We start from the raw sequence: 22,111 nt of genomic DNA, 5'->3' as shown, positions 1-22,111 counted from the left end.
TAATATTATGAGTTATATAGCATACCATATAAATAAAAAAGTTATCTACAGTTACGCAAAATGACCTACCAACCTTCCATTTTTCTTAATAAAGTAATAATGAAAACAAAAAATATGATTTCGTACCATAAAAATAGATTTAATATATTGTATAAGTTGTTAATTACACAAAAAAATCAAATTTCTTAATCTTTATTTGACCTTGATTAACGTACTCTTATAAAAGAAAAAAATGTTCTAACATTCAATAAGAGTGTAATTAACCAAAGATATATAGATTTATGCTTACTAGTTAAGCTTTAATTAGGATACAATCTTTAAAAAATGGAGATAATATTAGTACTACTTAAATTTGATTTATGTTGCTTTGTTCAAATAAATAAACAAAATGAAAAAAGAAAAAGAAAGTTTTACCCAAAGTTACTTAATGCCTAACAAACTCGGATTAGTGTAAACCCAGACATGTAGTAACCCCTCAGATTTTAGCTATAAATAAGCCCCACCTCCTCCTCATTTCTCACTCTCTCTTCTTCTTCTTCTTCTTCTTCTTCTTATCATTTTTGCTGCAATAGAATGGTTCAGTCTTTATGGGTTTTCCTTCGAAACACCCCAGAAACTGCTGTTCCTTACCCATGGGAGCGCTGCTTTGATATTAGGGTTTGCTCTCTCTCTCTCTCTCTCTCTATCTTTTTTATATTCATCTTATTCATTTTGTGGGATTTCTTTTTATCTATGGTTTTGCAGACTGAAGTGCTGTTTTACAAGAACTTAATGAATGGATCAATGGTGATTGATCTGAGGAGCAGAGTTAATCTTGGTGGCGGCCTATTTCACTTTAGCAATATGTGGCATGATCTCACTGGCCGATACTGCAGCTACCACTACCCCTTTGCCCTTGAGAATCAATACGATCAAGACCCTCCCTTCCTTATAGCTGCTTCCTGTTGTGGCCCTCTCGTCTACTTCCTTTGTCCTGAAATGGTTTCTTTTTGCCCTATCTGTAATTGTCAAGTCTATTATATCGGCTGATTCATCCATCCTCTATCAGAATAATGATAATCCATGTCTGCTCTCAAGCTAGCTCTTCTTGTCCGCTTTCTTTTTTTTTTTTTTTTTTTAAAAGAAGTTCTGTGTTGGGGTTTGTCTTTCAGGTGGACATATATAGACACTAGTGTCGTGTAATGTTATATTGTTATTACAAGTCGCAAAAAAAAAAAAAAAAATGGTTAATAACATAGGAGCACACTCATCTGTCAACTAGATTATCCTGATGAGATTATCTTTATAGTATAAAGATATATATTGGTTCGGGGTGCAATGTTGTATATGTTAAAGTGTGTTCCAAATATTTATATAATCCCTTGTTATTCAATTTCTAACATTTGGATTTAAGATTTCATACAATCGACCGAAAGAAATTTACTCGGTTCATGCATGAAGAAGACCTTCTTTGTTTATAAAATCTGGTAAACAGACATGTCTGCCTTAATATACAGCTTTGCTTCGCTAGCTATTAAGGCAAGCATTTAGCTAAATGATATGTAAATGTGCAGGCCATATTAATGAGGACTGTCCCTCTGTAATTAAGTATTATGTGTACATTTAGAATCAGTCTACCCTACTATTTGGACTAAAAGGCTCCCTCTTAACCCAAAACGCTTCATATTTTGGCTAAAATCAATCAAACGGTTAGACATAATATCATCAACATTTTATTACATATAAAGGTTTATATAATTATCACAATTTTACTTTCCGCCATTTATTTAAGTGAATCTGTTAATATATATCTCACCACTTGATTCAACCGAGTTGAGCTTTTACTTTTTTTGTTGAATGATTGAGTATAATAATTAAAATTCATATTAATAATTAGAATCTTTAATTTTTTTTGTATCAATATGATCAAGGAGTTTCTAGACATGTGAACTAAAAGAAGATTATAATCATAGGGCTTTTTTCACTTAATCAAAACAACAAGATTAATCAACACAAAAGAAAATGATAGGAATTTGATCCTTAAATATCATGAGAAAAATGGACGATCTTTCTACTACGTGCGAGGTAAAGTAAAGATGTATTTTATAATATTATGATTATATACAATACTTTTATGAGACTAAATTTCGAGTTTCATATAAAATTGTTCGCATTTGGAAGTTATCTCTATTTATATTATGTTGTTGGATAAGTAATATAATTTTAAAATATAAACTATGTTACTCATCCAACTGTTATTATAATAATTAGGAGTAGTCTAAGTCATTTTCTTCTTTTAGAACTCCATCTACATAGAAATAATGGCAGTGGGCACTGTCAATGGGCGAATATTAAAATTAATATATGAAATAACTAAATAAACATGTTATCAGCAATAGTTAAAATCTAAAGAAGAAATCCCATAAATAGTTTCTTCTTTTTTTTTGTTCTTCGTATAACAGGTTTCTTATTATTCAATATCGAAGAAAGAGGAAGAAAAACTTACATCTAATTTGAAGCTACCCAAAAGCTATTGGACTCTCCCCATATATATACAAACACCCAAAGTGACAAGTGATAAAAAGAAAAAATATATGTGTAATATATATACATATATATATATATTAAGCAGTAAAACCGACATGGAGATGGGTATTCATCACAAAATTCTTTCAATTCTAAATAGGCTCTTTTTATACAATAGTATCTTTCTTTGTCCAAAATATTCATGAACACCTTTTTTTAGTGCTTTGTCTTTTCACATTTGAGCACTACCTTCTCGTTCAATATCGTATTCGGTTTGTTGCAGAACTTCTGAATGCTTTCAAATCTTGGTTGCTGGCATTTATTGTGACTGAGGAGTTACTTTATAGACTTTACTTAAAATAAAAGAAATGTTTGTATTCGAAAACGAGATTTCATATTTATGTGAAAGGAAGAAATTGTTATAAAAAGGCGATTCTGCGGTTTTAAAAAATGTGATTCACAATTTAAATAACACACAACTTAAAATTTCATATTGCGTGATCTATAAAAAGGTAATCCTATTTAGAAACTAGATTCTCTAATTTAAATTATATATTTGACTCATATATATAAACAGTGTTCTAGGTCAATGCCTTAAAACAAAACAATATCTCAAAGCTTTTATGGGTTTTGACTTGTTTGTTCCAATAGCATGATGGATACATTTTTTTTATTCTATGAAAAAGTATTGTAATTTTCCAATGTAGAGTGCATGTATCGTTTTCCTTTTTCAGCTGCAACACATATTTACAGGACCTATACAGCAAGAGCATAAGAGATTTCATAAGCAAAGTTAATTAATAAGAAGCACTTGTGTTGTGATTATCCAATCTAAACCATATGTAAATGTGTAATTAAGAACTCACAGTATTTTTAAGATTGAAAAACTAGAAGACTAAACGATGCAAAGCCCATTTGTAGGTTTAGATTATTGTATTACATTACTATTACTGAATTCAATATTGTATTTTGAGTTTTCAAAACATACCTAAATCATGAAAAGGTAAATTAATAAGAATATCCAATTGTGTACTTGCAATGTTTTAAAAGTAGGGCTGCAGATGCGAAGGGATTCTGTGAGTATTTATGATTGGGTAATAATTAGTGTATTTAGTGCTTAATACTTGAAAAGATAGACCAAGATGCTAGAATTTGGCACGTACAAGGGATATATAAAAATGTGAAAACGTGTAAAAATTGACAATAACCCCTTAATGGGACGGTCTAAAAATATTAGATGACTGATAAACTAAAGTCTATGATATAATTTGTTGTATGGCTTAGATGCATTTAAACAGTATTACAAAATCTCATAGTCGACGTACAAAATAAGTACTTGGTAGGAAATTGATGCATGATTTTATTTGTTTAAGAAAACTATACAAATAACCCCTTAGTTTCGTTATTTAAAATACTTCAGTTCCTACTACTGTTTTATTCCTTCAATCATAAATCCTAAATTGTGAAATTTAATAATAATTTGGCCTTTAAATTATTTTATTAAAGAAATAAATTTACTGGCAGTGACTAAAGGAACTTGTCGTTTTATTAATTGGGGTAGAAAAGCAGCTCCAAAAGTTCCCAGTGTGTCATATTCTGGAAGGAGAATATGTTGTCTCCAGGGAATCATCAGCATGGTTAATTCAGGCATTTGTAATGTGGCTGATGTCAAAGGGATTTTTCAGGATATCATTGACTTAAAATCTCGCTTCTCAATCCGCTGTATTATTCAATTTTGCTTCTTCTTCTTTTCTATTAATACATGGGAACCAAAAAGGATTAGATATACATGCAGCACATAGATATTGGCACTCAGATAAAAGAAACAATCCCGAATCTGACTTGTAGATTTGATAATTAAACTAAAGTATTCCCTTTGTTACAAGTGAATCTAGCCATGTTTTAGTCAAGTTTTACAAGCATCGAAAAATGGCGACAGATGGGATATCCACCGTTAAAGGGTATTCAAATTTAAAATATAATTATTCAATCTCGTTCTATTCTTATTTAAAAATTTAATTTTAAAATTCATATACTATTAGTAGTAGTATTATTTGCATTTAATACGGATTCATTTAAAATCGTTAATTAAGTAGCAACTACTTGCTTTTAGTTGAATTCGGTCCTCTTAGTGCAATTTGCTGTATCTTTGCTGATCATATTTCCAGTTTTTCCTGTATATGTGTTCGTTCATGTCCCATATTTGGACCTTGGACTGCTTTTTCTTAACCTCTTGTAATGTTCTCTTCGATCAATAGTATATCTTTCCAGATTTTTTCACTTAACGTTGCTTCCTTGGGTGGATCTATTGATCCGGTTTAGATGGCTCTATTTGTTGAGTTTTTACTTGAATTTTTATCAAAAAACAATTCAACTTTAAATAACTAAAAAATAGCAGAAAATATATGATAATTAACCACTAGAAATAACTTTGGAATATAAAATTTAAGTTTTTAATCAGAAAGTATTATGTTTCAAAATAGCTAACAAAATATATATTTTTTTAGCCATGTTTTTTCAAAATTAATAAATAATATAAATTAGTATAAAAATAATATAAAAATTATTAATTATAAATTTTATTAATTTATTTAATTTTATATAAAATATTTATTGAAATCTTGATGAAAAGTGAAAAAAAAATCTTGAGAATTTTAATTTATAACAATGCATAAAAAGCATTAAAAATATATGAAAGTTTATGCCTATAAAAGTTAATGACTTTTTAAATAATAACTTACTTTTAAATATTTTATAGAAATTGTAATTGAATACCTCCTAATTTTTAAAGACCTTTTAAAAGTTTATATTGAAAATTTCATTATTTATACAAAATATTTTAACTTTTAAACTCTATCAAAATCTTTAAAAATCTTAATTGAATCCACTCCAACAAATACAAATAAATTATGAACCCTAGTCGGAGGAGGCCATAGCTTCCGACACTAATGACTGTTTAAAACAAAAGCTCAGGTTATTATTTTAACAACCCAATGATAATTTTTTCTGTGAAACTCTGAGAGAAGAAATTATGGGTATAATTTGTACCATGTCAGATATTAATCCAAATGTAAGTATATTATGTAAATGTTTCGATTTGATCAGAGGCACCGAGTTACTGGTTTAGTACTCTAGTGCCTGCTTCATAGTTGAGAAGGCCAGGAGTTAAATTCTTTATAGTTCCATAATGTGAAATAAATGAAATTAAAAAAAAAATGGTCAAAAGCATTTAAGGGCTCACAAAAAGAAACATTTTGTAATGATTAATTGGACTTCGAAACTGTAATCTAATTAAGAAAATGACAAGCATGATTATTGATCAATTCATGAGCATACTTTTAGTACAGTTGAAAAAAAAAAAAAACTAACCCAGATATATATAAAGAAGGAATATAATTGTAAGTTGCAGAAATTTGAAGCAACTTAATGTGGAATGTTACGGTTGTGACAGATAATGAGAGCCATGGTCTCAGTCTTCTTGCTCAAGGTATATGGATTGAATCCCATACGCCTGCTACTTGGTTAATCAACTGGGCTGTCATGGAGGTAGGGCTGATAGTGGTACTGAGCTTGATCATTACCACCACTAAACAAAGCTGCCTTCTTGTTATCTGGGTGGCCTGCAGGAATAGCAAGTATCCCCGTTACTTGAGTCTCCCAATATTTCTCATCACTCAGGTGGCTGCTGAGACGAGGATCATGATGATATTGATGATCTTCTGTTTCTTGAAGCCGTGATAATGACGGCGGCGGCGGCAGCATCACTGCTTGGTGGGCTTTCATTTGTTATTGTGGAAGAGGAGGTAAAAGGGTGAGTTGTGCTGTTCATCTTAATGAAGATATCAGAATGAAGAAGAAATTGTGATTTGTTTTATGGATATGAATATATTAGAATTTCATAGGATGAAAAAGACCGTTGTTGCCTATATATATCAGATTCTGGTTAACTGATTTGGTTAAAGCGAAACTAGTTGACCATTTTCAATATACAATTCATTAGGAACTCTTGTTTCCCCAATTCGTTATTCTGTCAAGTAATTCCTTCTGTGACATTGTCGTTACATTCTAATCTTATAAAGTATGAATAAATAAATAAATAATATAATGTAATATAATATAATATAAACAGCTTTCACAAGAATTGCTCAGCATTGTGAAAATTGGTAGGGCTGTACAGGGGATTCATTAATTCAATATTTGTCATTCACAACTGAGTGTAATCTACCAAGTGCAATACTATAAAGGACAGGAAGGAAGATCAAATCTTCGTCATAGTTTTCCCATACAGTAACCAAAATATCTCAACAGAACAAATCAGATTTGGAAGAGTTCTTCGAGCAAAAGATTTCTTGGCAGAGTCTGAGATCTCATGGCAAGGACTTATGAGAGCATTAGCCATACAAAGACGAAAAGAGCAAGGAATTTTCGTCTCAAATTCACAGTTTTCAATCATTTGTCAGTTGATGAATAACAATAACCAAATGGCAGAGTTTCCTGCTGCAGAATTCCCTGTATTTAACCATTGAAATTGAGGTACAGTGTGCCCTCATCAGTAACATAAGTGCTCATATTACGGGTAAGATACCTACCAGAATCAAGAAATAAGTAGCAAAGTATGATGATGCTACTGGGGAGGCATGACCAAATTCTTATTTTAACTACTAAAAACTGTTAAATTTGAGAATTTTGAGAACCTGTTTTGGATAGAAACATCTACATTATGATTGTAAAATTTACAGAGATACAGTACAAGCTAAAACTGTAATTTCTAGCAAGGACCCAGTACTGATGCCAAAAATCCTATATGTGTCGGAAATTTTATGATGCATAAATATCCAATATTTTACTGATCATTCACATAGATTACTTATATTGGATTGCTGTAGTCATCTCCTATTATTTCTTCCTTTTGCATATAGTTACACATTTCAGATTTTATCCACATCTCATAATCACAGCCATGTATGCTAATGTTGGACCTATTTTTAAAAAATCTGGTATAGACAGTGTAAGAAGACAGGTAATGAGGAAACAAGTGGAACTTGGGCTCTATTTGGTTAACTTACTAAAAGTTACATGTCTGCTTTTTGCTAAAGGAAGCAAGTATACATTTCAAGTATCATCCATCTCACTAGTGATTAATATTTTTCCCCAAAGGAAAACTAGAAATAGAGCACTTTATTAACATAAACTCATGCGTGCAAAGTACAAAGATATATGCTACTACATTAACAGAAAAAGATTGGAAACAAATATGCAAATTAACTAATCCCCCATGCCAGAAATCATAAAAATCTGCATATCATTCAAGCTATGTAACGACTGGGTGAACTGCTATTCCTGGAGATACAAAATTTGAGAGACTTTCAGTTAGATGGAGAGAAGCTTTCTCATAATTAACAAAACCCATGAACCAGAAATCATGTCCATCTACTGTAACAATCTGAATATATTTCTCTGATGCATTATCCCTCATGACGACAGGATTGATCGCACCGATCTTGCTCAATGGTATCATAATCTTGTAGTAGCTCCAAGTTAACTGGCCAGATGGTGCTGTGAAAGATAAGGGACGATCGCTGCAAAATGCTGCATGAATATCAGAAAGATAAAGGGTTCCTGAAACTGGTCCTGTTGATGTAGATAAATAGCATGCAAATCTCTTCTTCAGCTTCTCATTTGGATAGGTTGTAAATGTCTGCTTGTATAGAGACTCGAATCCTCCTCCTGTAATTGCTTTTGCTGTGAGGTTCATCTTTCCCCATGCAGCTTCCGAGACTGATGAGTTAGTCCTGACTGTTAAAAACAAACATTCGTGTTAATAATGATTTAGTAGTTGCGTAGTTAAAGCTTTTGTAATTCCATTACTTTTAAGAATTTTTAAAATGTCAAATCAAAAAAAAAATTCAGAATTATCATCTACCTTTTAGGAAGGATTCACTTGTTAAGAAAATATACTTCCCAATGTTTAGATCTCAGAATATGTGGATTACTGAGCAAAATGAGAAGAAGCTTTTTCTTTTATTTTTTTTCTTTTGGGTAATAAGAAAGATGCAAAGAGAAATTAGTTAACAATTTGAGCTGCGTTTTAGGATAGTTGACCAAAAGAAACCAAGACAATAGCAAGTTGCATAAATATAAAGCAACATATGTGGAAACTTACGGTTGTGCCAGATATTATGAGCCATGGTCTCAGTCTTCTTGCTCCAGGTATTAAACGTATTGAGAATGGATTCCACAGGGCTGCTACTGGGTTTATCAACTGGGCTGTATTGGAGGTAGGGATGATGGCTGTACTGAGCTTGATCATCATCACCATCACCACCGCTACCACCAAACAAAGCGGCTTTCTTGTTATCCGGATGGCATGTAGGAACAGCAGGTATCCCCATTACATGAGTCCCCCAATATTTCTCATCGCTGGGTGGCTGCTGAGTGGAGGACGATGATGTTCCAGAGGATTGATGATGCTCTGCTTCTTGATGCAATGATGATGAGGACGCCGGCGGCGGCGGCATTGCTTGGTAAAAAGGGTTTTCATCTTGTACTGTGGGAGAGGAGATAGAGGGGTAAAGAGGCTGCTTGGGTTGATCCTTAGTGGTGCTGTTCATTTTGATCAAGATATCAGAAGAAAAGGGTGATTGTTTTACTTTTACGGATACAAATGGATGATGAACATTTGGAAAGGACCGGCATCGCTTATATATATTAGACTGTTAAGTAATTAATTAATTAATTGATTTTTGTTAAAAACGTGTGGACTGCGAGTATGGTCTGATCTCTTCGTTGTTAAGAAATAAGATGCAGGCATGTGAAAGCAGAACATGCTGACCATTCTTAACATACAATTCTTAGGAACTCGGTTTGCTTGCTTGTGTCTCATGTCTACGATGTTTCTTGGAAATACCACTCACCCATTACAGTCCAGCTCTTCTAGATTTGGGCAACTGCAGAAGCTACATAGTTTTCCGTACGATTCATCGTGATCTAGACTTGGACACATTCCCAGGTTCCATGCATGATGCAGTTTGAGCGAGCCTGGGCCACTAGTTTGGGCATGATTTGATTTTTTGCCCAGCCCACTCAATGGATAAGCCTAATGTCTATTTATTAGTATTATGACTGTATGAAGAGTATTTATGTGAGAGGGAGCAAAGTGCTGCTTTTACTGTAAAAGGGCATAGAGTTCAGGTCAATAACACCTTTCTACCTCTACCTTCATTTAATTATATAATAGTAAAAAATATATTTAATTTCCTTTTTTTTCAATAATACATCCAAATAATTGAAAAGAAAATTTTGATTTATATAATTTCTTTTCTCTTTAAATTATTTCTTTCTCTTTTCTTCCATATTTGACCAAACAGTGCTATACATTGACAAGGCTTGATTTTCAATTGAAAATAGTGAAATGGTCAAGGAAGATAACAGCAAAGACATCGTTAAGTTATTATATCTTAAATGAAGTCAATGCCAATTCATCAATGAAATTAATACTCAATTATTGAACAATAATATAAACCCAAACTCACCAATTTCAAAGTTAATGTGGATAATTTATAAGGATTTATATATGAAGTTAAAATTCAAAGTTTGTTTCTCTTAGAATCCTTTTTATTTGTAAGATTCTTTGATTGAATCATAAATTATATTGTTGAAAGTTTATTGTATTTCTTTCAATACATTTATGAGAGTTTAGAAAGTTCAAAGTTATATATCATAATTTTAGAATTCATGTATAGAATGTTTTAAGTGTGCCATTGATAAAATAATTGGGTTAAGCCCAAAAATGGATAAGATTAGATTATAAATTTGTAATTATACAGGATTATTGAAAAAATCTCAAGTGAAATTTAGTGAGTGAATTAATTTAGGTAAAATTACCATTAAACCACTATAAAATCTTATGTATTATGTGTCTTCGATTTTGTTACTTTCTCTTTTATTATTCTTTCAGTTTTATAATTTTATCCTATTTTTTTAACACTTAAACACGTTTAATTTTTAATTTAATTTAACAGATACTTGAATTTTATTTTTTGTAACATCTAAATACTTATGAGTAGACACATGGATGTATTAAATAAAATTATATATTAAAATATTATAAAGATAAATAAATTTACGAGTCTATTAAATTATATCAAAATTATAGTGTTAAAATAACCAAGTTGATAAATTTTTCAAATGTTGAAATATATATTTAGCCATAAAAAGATATTAATGATTTATAATTTTCATCTGGAAAAGGAGAAGTGTCATCTTCAAAAACAACCCTAATAAATAATTCAATTATCAAAGGAAGTTTCTCATGATTTCAAATACAAAAGTTTACAAAAATTATTAATACTATTCATATTTGATTTGATATGGTCATAAGATATTCAATTCCATTCTGGTAATCTTTATCATCATATCTAGAATATGGTAATCTTTAAAATGAACAATCTGACAATATGGTAAAATTGGACCCTGAAATATGATAATAATAAGAGAAAGTCGGTTTCTTAATAATTAAACAACTCCACAATTACAAGATTAATTAATTAATATATATTTATTATAAATTGTACATCACTAATGAATAAGAAATACAATTATTTAAAATAAAAAAATAAAGTCAAACTAATCAAGTAGCTAGTTCTAGTCATTTGGGTATTAATTAGATTCAAGCTTAATTCTATTTGTTGGGTTTAAAATAAATTTCTGAAAATGTCGATAAGATTTGGCAGGAGTTTAGGTAAAGTTGGCTATGGTGGTAATTTGGCTCTTGTCTAGCTACTTTTTCTAACCCAAGTAGCAACATTTGCTCATAGTCTTGCAGGAAATGGTGAATTGTTTGATAATGCTCATTTTTTGGCCATGAGAATGAAGGTTTGCTTTTTCAAAGTTTAGATAATCTAATTAATTATGAAAAAAGATTAATCTAATAGGCTGGTTTCTTACATCTTTTAAAGGGTATAAAATATGTAAGAGTCTTAGTTCATCCACTCAATAATGGTAATAGAAATTTAGTGTTATTCTTATACCAAGGGTTTAGAATTATCAATTCCCCATAAAATGATAGATATCATTAATGGTTTCTTGACTCTTTCAGCAAATGAGGAACAACTTATCTAACTTGGTTCCAGCGGCCTTTGAAATGGAATCTGATGCTCTGATAACTCCTTTGCTTATCATGATAATTTTCTTTAGTTATTATTATCTTATATAATATTTAAAATTAGTTTCACTAATTTAAAGCATATTGGAAATAAATTTTTGGGAATATTTAAATTTTTTTAATGTAATTACATATTTAAAGTTTAATTTTAAAATTTTAATTAAATTATTAGAGTATTTTATTGATGTATGTAATTATTACGTATATTTGAGTTAATTTTTAATGAATTTTGGCTAAATAAATATTATTAGTTAATTAAAATATTAATTTAATTAGAACAATTTAGTTTAGAGTTTTTATTATTTCTAGTTCAATTTTATCTAATTAAGAGTTTTGTTTAAGTATTTATTAGTGTTTTCTTTTTTGTAGGTATTTTTATTTAAAAATTCTAAACCATCATGGATTAGAATGATATAGTCGTGACATGGTCGTGATATGGACATGCTAGTACCCGTGTCATCCATTAGAAGAAGAGATTTCGGAAGCATGGCCATGCTAAGGCCATGTTTCATAAGACAAAAGATTTTGTATTCAAAAATAGATTTTGGGATTTAAGAGCAAATAAATTTTATTGAAACCTTTCTTGTATAAAGGGACATAAAGAATCATTCTAAGAAGATTGGCCAGATGAGATAACAAGTCCTAAACGAAAATCGAATGAAAAATCATACAATTGCAAGAGTTTTATCTTTAATTCTTTAGTTATGTTTATGTTTATTGCCATAATTATATGTGGCTAAACTTCTTTTAGAGTTTAGGATAGGAGCAATGCTTATTTGATCTTTAGTTAATTATGAGTTGTGCTTATTTACATGTTTATGAGTAAGTTAACCAACGAGAGTTAGAAAAACTTATTAGCTTAAGACTTATAAAAATTATATCACTTGACTACGAGAGTAGGCGAGCTCTTCAGATGTAAAATAATTGTTAAGGAGCTTAATGAGTTTTGATTAACTTCTTAATTATGAAAATAAGTTAAATTTTAATCTTAACATACTTAATTGAGTTAGAGAGAGTTTTTAAGTATTTTAGAACAATTATTTTTAACTGAAGTCATGGTATTTAATAATTTAAGTGTTCATAATTAGATTGAAATAGTAAAACTAAATCTAAACTCTAAAACGATTTACAATTTCATGATCCGGCTGATCACTACAACGCTTATCACATTTTTCATTCTCTTTGATAATTTTCTTTAATTATTGAAATTCCATATCCTCTCCAGATTATTCAAACCGCGAAGAACGTTTGATGAAGGGTTGAAACCGCCTCGCAGGACCTCTCTGCATCCTACACAAAATCACTTATAATTCCATGCAAAGCAAATTGTTGACTCCTCAAGTCACTTTCTTTTTTTCTTATTCATTCTTTATAGAGATTAAATAATTAATAAAATTTAAAAATATCTTCAAACTGTAAAATGAAAATACTTTTAAGTTTTGGTTTTTTCTTTTAATGAAAATCTATGTTTCCAAATGAATTAGAAGAAGAAACAAAAGTTATCATGTATACCTGTCCAAGTTAATGTGATTCAATTTTTATCCAACAGTTAGAGAGTAAATATATATGATAAAAATATCAATTCGAGTTTGAATCTATAAATATTAGTTTTAATTTGAGGATTTTTCATTTATTTAAGTATCTTAATGATTAAGTTTGAGTTAAGTTGGAGTGTTATTTTGAGAATAAGGAAAAAAAAAAAAAAAGATGAAAGTTTATTGAGTAGAATTAAATCTTGAGTGGAGTTAGGCCCCATAATTTGTCCATTGAATTCAATTACACCTCCATCTTATTATAATAAATATTATACTTAATTAAAGTTTAAATTAAAGATAAGATTTAGTTATCTTCCGACTTATATCTCTTAATTATATTCATTAGAAAATGGTAAGATTTTTAACTCAAGAAGAAGGGGTTAATCGGTATCATCTTGACTTAGTTCTGATTTCTCTATTTTTTAAAAATATCGAGTCGGGTCTTCTCCTATTCGTATCGAATAGAATATGTAATTTATTACTATATTTTTATTTTTTTTTTGGATAAACTACGTCTATAGTCCCTTAATTTTATATTTTCTAATAATTTAATTATAATTAGTAACAGGTTGGATAGTGTTCTTATTTTCTTCACTTCTGAATTGAGACAGTGGGGGCATTAGTTAGAGAAACTATATTATACTAACAATAATGATAATAGAATAAGAAATTGCGCGCGAGTTCCCTCTATCTATCTATGTATAAATACGTTCAATGGAGGTTGCATTTGGATCAAGTTCTCAGCTCAACGCAGAACAATTTAATTGCTTAGCTTCTCTTCCCATTTTATTTCTTTCATTGTCAATGGCTCTTTCTCAGTTGGCTTCGTATCCTTTATGCACTTCCAACAGAAATCTGCAACTTAGAACAAGTACTGCCACTTTGCTTGGGTTATCAGTAGGCAGCAAGAACCCACATTCCCTTCCCTGTCTTGTTCAATGCATGACTGCCACCATTGTTCCTAATGAAACCATTGTCCGAAGATCTGGCAACTGGAAGCCTTCTTCTTTCGACTATAAGTTTGTTCAATCCTTGACAAGTCAATATCTGGTATTAATCGTTCTGTTCTGCTGCTTTTCTTTCTTATTCTTTTTTTTTTTCTTCCCTTATCGCTAATCAAGTAGTTTTCCATGCTTATTCATTTTATAATGCACCCTGAAATCCCTAACAAGTATCTCTCTTGTCTTGTAGTGTTCGTATTCACTTATAACTATTAAAAGCTGCGGCCTGCAATGAACTAAACCTGTTCTTTTCACAACATTTAATAGAAGAAAATGTTTATCTTTCTCTTTTGATTATTATAGCATTTATTTATTTACTTTAGCTATCATTGATGTGTTGAATATCATGTAGGGAGAGCCATACTCCACGAGAATGGAGGAATTGAAGGAGATGGTGAAACTGATGCTTACACAAACAAGTAACAATATATTGGATCAATTGGAAATGATTGATGCTTTGCAAAGACTTGGAATAGCTTACCATTTTGAGGATGAGATAGAAACAATACTGAAGATCATATATGTTAGCAATAATTCGCAGCTGAGAAAGGACCTGTATTCCACCGCACTTGAATTTAGACTCCTAAGACAGCAAGGCTATAATGCACATCAAGGTAAAAAAAGAAAAAGCCAAGTAATTACAAGAAACTGTTAATACTTGGATGAACATATTTGTGTTATATACCTATCTGGTCTTTACAGTTCACAGTGTGCATGCATATCTGTCAACAAATTATTTGAATCTAAAATACTCGTCTTGTAATATCTGCAGAAGTCTTCAATAGTTTCAAGGATGAGCAAGGAAACTTCAAGGCGAACCTTTGTGGTGATATAAAGGGACTGCTCAATCTGTATGAAGCTTCATTTCTTTCAGTAAAAGGAGAGAGTATACTGGAAGATGCAAGGGAGTTTGCCACTAATAATCTTAGGAAATATGTAAGTAAGAATAATGGTGAGTATTTTTCCATGATAGTAAGCCATGCACTGGAGCTTCCATTGGATTGGAGGATGCAATGGTTGGAGGCCAACTGGTTTATTCATGTCTATGAGAAAAGCCGAGATATGAGGCCTATTTTCCTTGAGCTTGCCAAATTGAATTTCAACATGATTCAAGCTGTTCATCAGGAGGATTTGAAACATTCTACCAGGTAAAAATATATAAAATCATCCCATTTGCCAAATTATTTTACGTATTTTACCGAAAAAATATATACACTCACATTAAGTATAAAGGGCCCATATTGTTGGAGGGCGGCTGCAAATATCAAATTTGATTGATTTCTTCTTCTTCTTCTTCTTCTTACATTCTTTTTATTTTTAAAATCTGATAAGTATTTAATATTTATGCATGTACAATAAAATATAGTTGGTGGAAGAACACAAATCTAGGTGAGAAATTGGGCTTCGTGAGGAGCAGGCCAATGGAAATTTTCTTGTGGACAGTTGGAGGGATGTATGAGCTTCCATTTGGGTATTCAAGAAGAACACTAGCAAGAGTTGGTTCACTTATAACAGTAATTGATGATGTTTATGATATCTATGGCACCTTGGATGAGCTTCAGCTACTTACTGATGCTGTTGAAAGGTTTGTTCGTGTACTTCGTACTTTTCACCAGCCTTTCTGACAAACCAATTCTGTGTTTCTTTAACTGTGATGTCTTTTCTCCAGATGGGATATCAATGCCATGGATCAACTTCCTGATTATATGAAACTATGTTTTCTTGCTTTGCACAACTCCATCAATGAAATGGCTTTGGATGTTCTTAAGAATCAGGACCTTCACATCATTCCTTATCTAAAGAAGGCGGTAAATGTTTTCTAAATTTTTTTCTTAAGCATTACATTTATATAAGTTGTTCACAGATTCCTTCAATTCTGGAAATTTTCAGTGGGTAGATCTGTGTAAATCATATTTGTTAGAAGCGAAGTGGTATTACAGTGGATATACACCAACTCTGGAAGAATACTTGGAGAATGCTTGGATTTCAATAGCTGGACCACTGCTATTAGTGCATGCATATTTTACCATCACAAATGAAATTACGAGTGAGGGCATGGATTGCTTAAAAGACTATCCTAATATCATCCGATTGTCAGGCACGATTTCACGACTCACAGATGATCTGGGCACTGCCTCGGTATATATCTTTATATTTTCATTTAATTTGGCACTGCTTTGTTTATCTTTCACTTTTTCAATTCATTAAATTTCTTTTTTTTTTTGGGGGGGGGGGAGGACTTTTGGTTTGAACAGCATGAATCGAAGAGAGGTGATGTCCCTAAAGCGATGCAGTGCTACATGCATGAAACCGGAGTTTCAGAGGAAGTAGCTCGGGAGCATATAGAATCTTTGATCAGGGAAACATGGAAGAAGATAAACGAAGAACATTTTGGAAATAGTGTCTTCTCACAAACATTCATGAGATTAGCAAAGAATCTAGGGAGGATGTCTCATTGTATGTATGAGAATGGAGATGGGTTTGGTGCTCAGAATCGCCATACTAAGGAACGTGTTGTATCTTTACTTATTCAACCCCTTTCCCTCAAGACGAACCAGTACTAAATTAATCTGGGAAAATTTTATTCAATATAGAGAAAGAGGAAAAGAAAAAAAGAAGAAGAAAAGGACTGTAATTAGTGAGCTTTAAATTCAGTTGAGAGAGATGATTGAAAATGCAAATTCAATAAAGCTTGTGTTTGACTTTCATTTACTTGATTAATATTCTTACTCTTTGGATATAAAACTTTTTTGAGGTATGGGAAGTTATGGTACCGTGTTTAAGATGTATTTTATGGAATCATATAACCGAATCTAATATTTTCTTTAATTTATTTGTTTTGATTGGATTCAAGAATTTTAGTAAAATTTTTAATAAATATGGTAAAAAAAATATTGAAATTAGATGCTAAACCTTTTGAACCTACTACTTTGGTGGTTTAAAAGAACATAAAATAAAAATTGATTTTTTGAGCTAAATATACTAGCATATATTATATTACATTGTTAGATGCGCGTCATATTTTTTGATTATTTTAATGTTTGAAAAAAATTTATAAATATTTTATCTATTAGAAGTAATTGAGTATACTAAAAAAAAAGATAAGAGTAAAAAAAAAATAAGTAAAAAAATAAGAATAGAGAGGAATTTATGTTTTATAATAGTTTGATGCGGTTGATCAATACAGTTAGTAGTTGATAGCTGATAGATGATATATAATAGCTAATAAATTAAACTATTAAATAAAATTTTATTAGTAATTATTGTTAATATATTAAATAATTGTCAACGGTATATGATTTAATTTTAAATAGATTTTATTCTATTATATTATTTTTAATGGTACAAATTAATAACAGCAACTTATATAATAATTAAAAATGTTATATTTAATTTTATTTAACTCATTATTAAAAATATTTATAAGAGTTATATTAAAATTAGGGATTAACAGATTTTAATAAAAGGTTATTTAATATGAAATGTCATAATTATAAATATCATAACTATTTAACTATTAAATATAATTTTAAAATAATAATTATTTATTATAAATCATAAAATCAATTATCATAAAACTAAATTAAATTAAATTATTATAATAAATATTAATAAAAATAAATATTATTTAAAAAAAAAACAATTAAATCAGTTATAAATCGCTCGTGTTGATCTTACTAAATGATTTGATATATCTATTTAGTGAGTACACCCTTTAAGAATCCTCTTGATTTTTCAAAAAACAACATCAACTTTGCAATCCATTTTGAAGGAACGCTAACAGCAAAAGAGTGGCGATATAGGGAAATAGTCACAATGATGTGGCAGAGCCGAATTGCACAGCCTGGCCATGAAAATGAAATACTCTATTACAAATAGGAATAAAGTTCAGTTTAGCCCCAAATTTTATGATCAGATTCAATCTGGCCTTTTCTGACCTTTTAGGCAATTTTAGTCCAAAACTTTATTATTCTAAATCAAATTAGCTCTTAAATGGGAGAGTTTAAAAAAAATTAATTTTAAGGATAAAATAAAAAATTAATTTTTCAACTTTTCTTAAAAAGACCATTTCAAAGTTTTAAAAAATTTAAATACATAAACAAAAAAACTAAAATATTTTATGATTCAACTTAATAATTAAAATAGATTTTAGATACATACTAGATTTTTTATTTTTCAATGAATTAGTTAGAATTATTAATTTTTTATTCTTAAGAAACTCGCCGTCTTTTATGGAGAGTGGGTTACCCTCTCAATGAAATGGGGCAATTTGAGAAAAAAAAAAGTTCTGAGCTAAATTGATCAAACAAGTCAAAAATGGCAAAATTGAGTTTCATTGCAAAGTTCAGGGGGGCATATTTAACCTTATTCCTTACGGATATTATATCCGCTGGAAGCGCAGTGCTCTTACGGAAGCGGTCTACTACAAGTTACTGTGAGCTCTCACATTAGCAACTTCGATAACGGCTATAAGAAATGTTTCGATAGATCCAACGGCTAGGAGACGAATTTTATCATCCTAGCCATGAGGCTTCTCCTACAGTATCGGAACACCAAAACAAATAAGAAACATCCCTTGTCATCTCTACAGGCAAGAAAGAAATTTCTCAATCTCAGCTTTACGAAAATGAGTTATCAGAAGCCTCCTCATGAGCATTACCCTCCTCCAGGTGAAAACCCTAAACTTCTTTTTCCAAGTTTTAGTTATTATTGGGATAAATTTTGAATTTTGGGTTTCAAAATCTAATTTGGGTATTTGTTGAATTTTCTGATGTTAGGGTACGCACCATCATATCCACCACCAGGATATACACCATCGGCACCACCACCGCCTCCACAGCCTTATGAAGGATACCCGCCTCCAGGTTACCCACCACCACCTGGACCACGTCAGCAATACGAAGGGTATCAAGGCTATTTCGCTGAAGGGTACCCACCACCTCCACCTCGTCCTGGTCCGCCCCAATATCATCATCAATATCACTATGAGCACCACCATTACCAAGACAACACTGGTGGCTGTACCTCGTTTTTCCAAGGATGGTACGTCAACTTTATGGTTTTATATTAATGATTTTTGTGTATTGCTGCATAGTGATTGATTGCTTTGTGTTTAGAGTGTTTGATCGTATTTATATAAAAAAAGTAGATTACCTTTGTGATAATTAAGGTATACTTTACTCTTTCTAACTCTAGTTAACCCCTTCGTAACTCTTGTTTGAGCAATTTGCTTATGCCATGACCAGCTGCCTAAGTAGAATTTGTCATTAAATCTTATGAAAATGAACGTGTTTCTTGGCTATTGATTTTCAGTGTGATGTTCAGTTGTGTACCTTATGAAAATTACAGTTTACTGCAGTTCTCTGAATGCAACTTTATGTATGTGTGGGGTAACTTAACAATTTATACTATTTTCTTGTGCTTAGAAATCTATTCAAGCATGTTAGCAATGATAGGGACTTAACTTCAGCAAATTATGCCTGCTGCAGTTTTCTGAATGCAACTTGTATATGCATGGGGTCACATAAGAATTCCATGAACTTTGAGATATGTGCCATGTGCCTAAGATGCACTAACAACATTTGATTAGAAACTTAGTTTTTTTTTAATTGTTTTCTTCCTCCCTGTGCAGTCTCAATCTTTGAGATTATGAATATTGAATATATTTTTGTAATTTAGGCAATGCTGGACTGGTACTAGATGTGAACATGGCAGTCAATGGGTATGACCAATGCATGCGATTAGACAACTAGTTCTTCAGTAAATAGCTTTTTAGGATGTTGCAGTGAATAGGTCAGATTTTTGTTTTCCAAATTCCTTAAAGATATATTTTTACCTTTGTTATGTGTGTGCTTGCATATGAGATATACAGAAAATAATAATACTACAAAATGGAAAGAACTTGTAAATTCGGGAATGGAAAATGAGATTGAATTGTTGAAACCAGGCTTAGATTTTCAGTAATAATATTGAGAAGTAATTTGCTCTAATCTTGTCATTTATGGAACCCAAATGCCTAGGCCTGTTGAACAATGCAGCATGTCCTTTGATTGACTATGGTGAATCATTAATGTCAAGACCCTTTGCATAAATCAGAGCACAAGTGCAGCTTGTTTTACCAAAATTGTGGGGCGCATGGTCGATGAGAGAATAGCAACACTCAGAATTTAAGTGCAGAAGCAATCCCATACTTATAACATCCTTATTAGAACTAATAGATTTAATAGCACTTAGCACTTGGCACTTACCAGATATTCTTTCATTTAACAAGCATTTAGTTTTCAAGCTTCCCTGAATCTGTGAACATTATACTCTTTCAGTCTCATAGTTCTTAGCATCTAACATTGAAGATGTTAACTCCCTTTTTTAAGAGATATTGGTTCTACATTTAGAATTCGAGTTATATGCTCAGCAGGCACTACTAAAGTAACAGAATAAGGTTATTTTTCTAATTTGCTGGATTATAATGTTAAAGGCTATGGACTTTCCCTTCCATTGCTTTCTCCTTACTGAAAGCTTCAACTACTAGACTGTCCTTGAGGGAAAAATCTAAAAAATGCTTGGAATAGATGAATAGATTGTTGATTCTGTTTTTTCTAACTATCAAACTGACGGTTCTATATTTTGTATTTGCAGTTTGGCTGCACTTTGTTGCTGTTGTGTGCTGGATGAATGCTGCTTCTAAAGTTTAAACTGCCTTGAGATTTGAGGGGTGTTGTAATTTCTGTTTTCATTCTTGTTGTTCAGTTGTCAAGTTCTATTGCATATGGTCTGTGCAAAATTTAATTCAACAGCGTTCCTGCCCCAAATTCCCCAAACACAAATACACAGCATTCTACAGTGTTGTTATTTTCAATGTAAATCTTGAATGTGAGCTTCCATATTTTACTATCAGATAAATGCTTTCAATTTACTCCAAGCTGCCGAATGAGACTTGATCGTTGCATTGCATATATAACGACCACCAAGTGTATCAGCTATTAAGACATGATTTAAAGGATGAAAGAGACCAGTATGAAATGGAAGTTAGCAGCGAGGATTCTACCTGGTTTGTTCTTAATAACCAATAAGCTTTGGTTCAGCGGTTTTAAGAGTTTTGAAGGGACCATAATATAATGCCACATTAATCTTAAAGTCTTGAACGACCATCCAGAACCTAAGGTGATTCATTCTTATTGGAAAAGGCGATTGCCAAATTGACCAAGCTTGATTGATCTGGTCTAAATTCGATCTGATTTGATCATCACCTATTGTTCAAAGTAAACTATGTAGTGTAAAATTCAACCTATTCATCGAAACTGATGGAAAGCCTACCTTTGGCTGAAAATGGTGCAAAACTTCCTGCATCATTGTTGGTAAAGCTACCAAAGCTCAACTACTATCTGCTCCAGTTTCTGCTCTTGGATATAAGTTATGGAGTAAAAAACTTCATGCATGAAGGAAATGAGGGAGCAACAGAAATAATTTGAGCTAAGCTGTAACTTAGTCAAACAATAACATTTCTTAATTGATAATTACAGTCTAGAGCTATAAAAGTATTATTTTTTTGAAAGACACATAATCAAACACTACTGATTCTAACCTAGGAAAAAAGTGTGAAAAATCAGTAGTTTTAGACAGGAGGGATGACCTGGCCATATACATACAGATACTGTGTTTGCCATAGTGAAAGAAATGTGAACCGTACCATTTCTGCGACTAGCGCAAGATTTTTGCTCCAGCAATCAGCACAAAGCTTGTCAAGGCAACAATATAATTATCACAAATCCGAACAGCTTTCGTTTCAGCCTGGCAGTCTCCAAGTCATGAAATTTCTACATTTTCATATGGTATGGCTACGGAGTATTATCATGCCTATCACAACCAGATTCAAATACAAGGAACGGCTAATCTTATCCTTCGTTATG

At 31.3% G+C, this 22,111-nt stretch overlaps 4 protein-coding genes across 4 annotated transcripts; 3 read left to right on the top strand and 1 right to left on the bottom strand.

Moving 5' to 3' along the window:
- Positions 1-221: 221 nt before the first annotated feature.
- LOC8285281 lies at positions 222-1,076 on the top strand. Its single transcript, XM_002512825.3, has 2 exons — positions 222-657; positions 745-1,076. The coding sequence occupies exons 1-2, from the start codon at positions 574-576 to the stop codon at positions 1,027-1,029; spliced, it is 369 nt and encodes a 122-aa protein (XP_002512871.1). The 5' UTR covers positions 222-573; the 3' UTR covers positions 1,030-1,076.
- Positions 1,077-7,643: 6,567 nt separating this feature from the next.
- Positions 7,644-9,199, bottom strand: LOC8285279 (GEM-like protein 5). Its single transcript, XM_002512823.4, has 2 exons — positions 8,669-9,199; positions 7,644-8,301 (listed from the first exon to the last, which is right to left on the bottom strand). The coding sequence occupies exons 1-2, from the start codon at positions 9,114-9,116 to the stop codon at positions 7,817-7,819; spliced, it is 933 nt and encodes a 310-aa protein (XP_002512869.1). The 5' UTR covers positions 9,117-9,199; the 3' UTR covers positions 7,644-7,816.
- Positions 9,200-13,144: 3,945 nt separating this feature from the next.
- LOC8285278 (terpene synthase 10-like) lies at positions 13,145-16,801 on the top strand. Its single transcript, XM_002512822.3, has 7 exons — positions 13,145-14,253; positions 14,557-14,818; positions 14,977-15,352; positions 15,571-15,789; positions 15,874-16,012; positions 16,095-16,343; positions 16,460-16,801. Exons 1-7 carry the CDS (start codon positions 13,918-13,920, stop codon positions 16,766-16,768), a joined length of 1,890 nt encoding a protein of 629 aa, XP_002512868.3. The 5' UTR covers positions 13,145-13,917; the 3' UTR covers positions 16,769-16,801.
- Positions 16,802-18,713: 1,912 nt separating this feature from the next.
- Positions 18,714-21,123, top strand: LOC8285277 (protein CYSTEINE-RICH TRANSMEMBRANE MODULE 10). The gene is made up of 3 exons (XM_002512821.4): positions 18,714-18,874; positions 18,983-19,247; positions 20,841-21,123. Exons 1-3 carry the CDS (start codon positions 18,730-18,732, stop codon positions 20,887-20,889), a joined length of 459 nt encoding a protein of 152 aa, XP_002512867.2. The 5' UTR covers positions 18,714-18,729; the 3' UTR covers positions 20,890-21,123.
- Positions 21,124-22,111: the final 988 nt, after the last annotated feature.

Source organism: Ricinus communis, chromosome 8 (genome assembly GCF_019578655.1).
Source record: "Ricinus communis isolate WT05 ecotype wild-type chromosome 8, ASM1957865v1, whole genome shotgun sequence".
NCBI lineage: Eukaryota > Viridiplantae > Streptophyta > Magnoliopsida > Malpighiales > Euphorbiaceae > Ricinus > Ricinus communis.
Note: the sequence above shows the minus strand (reverse complement) of the source record. Positions and strands in the feature narration are given on the sequence as shown.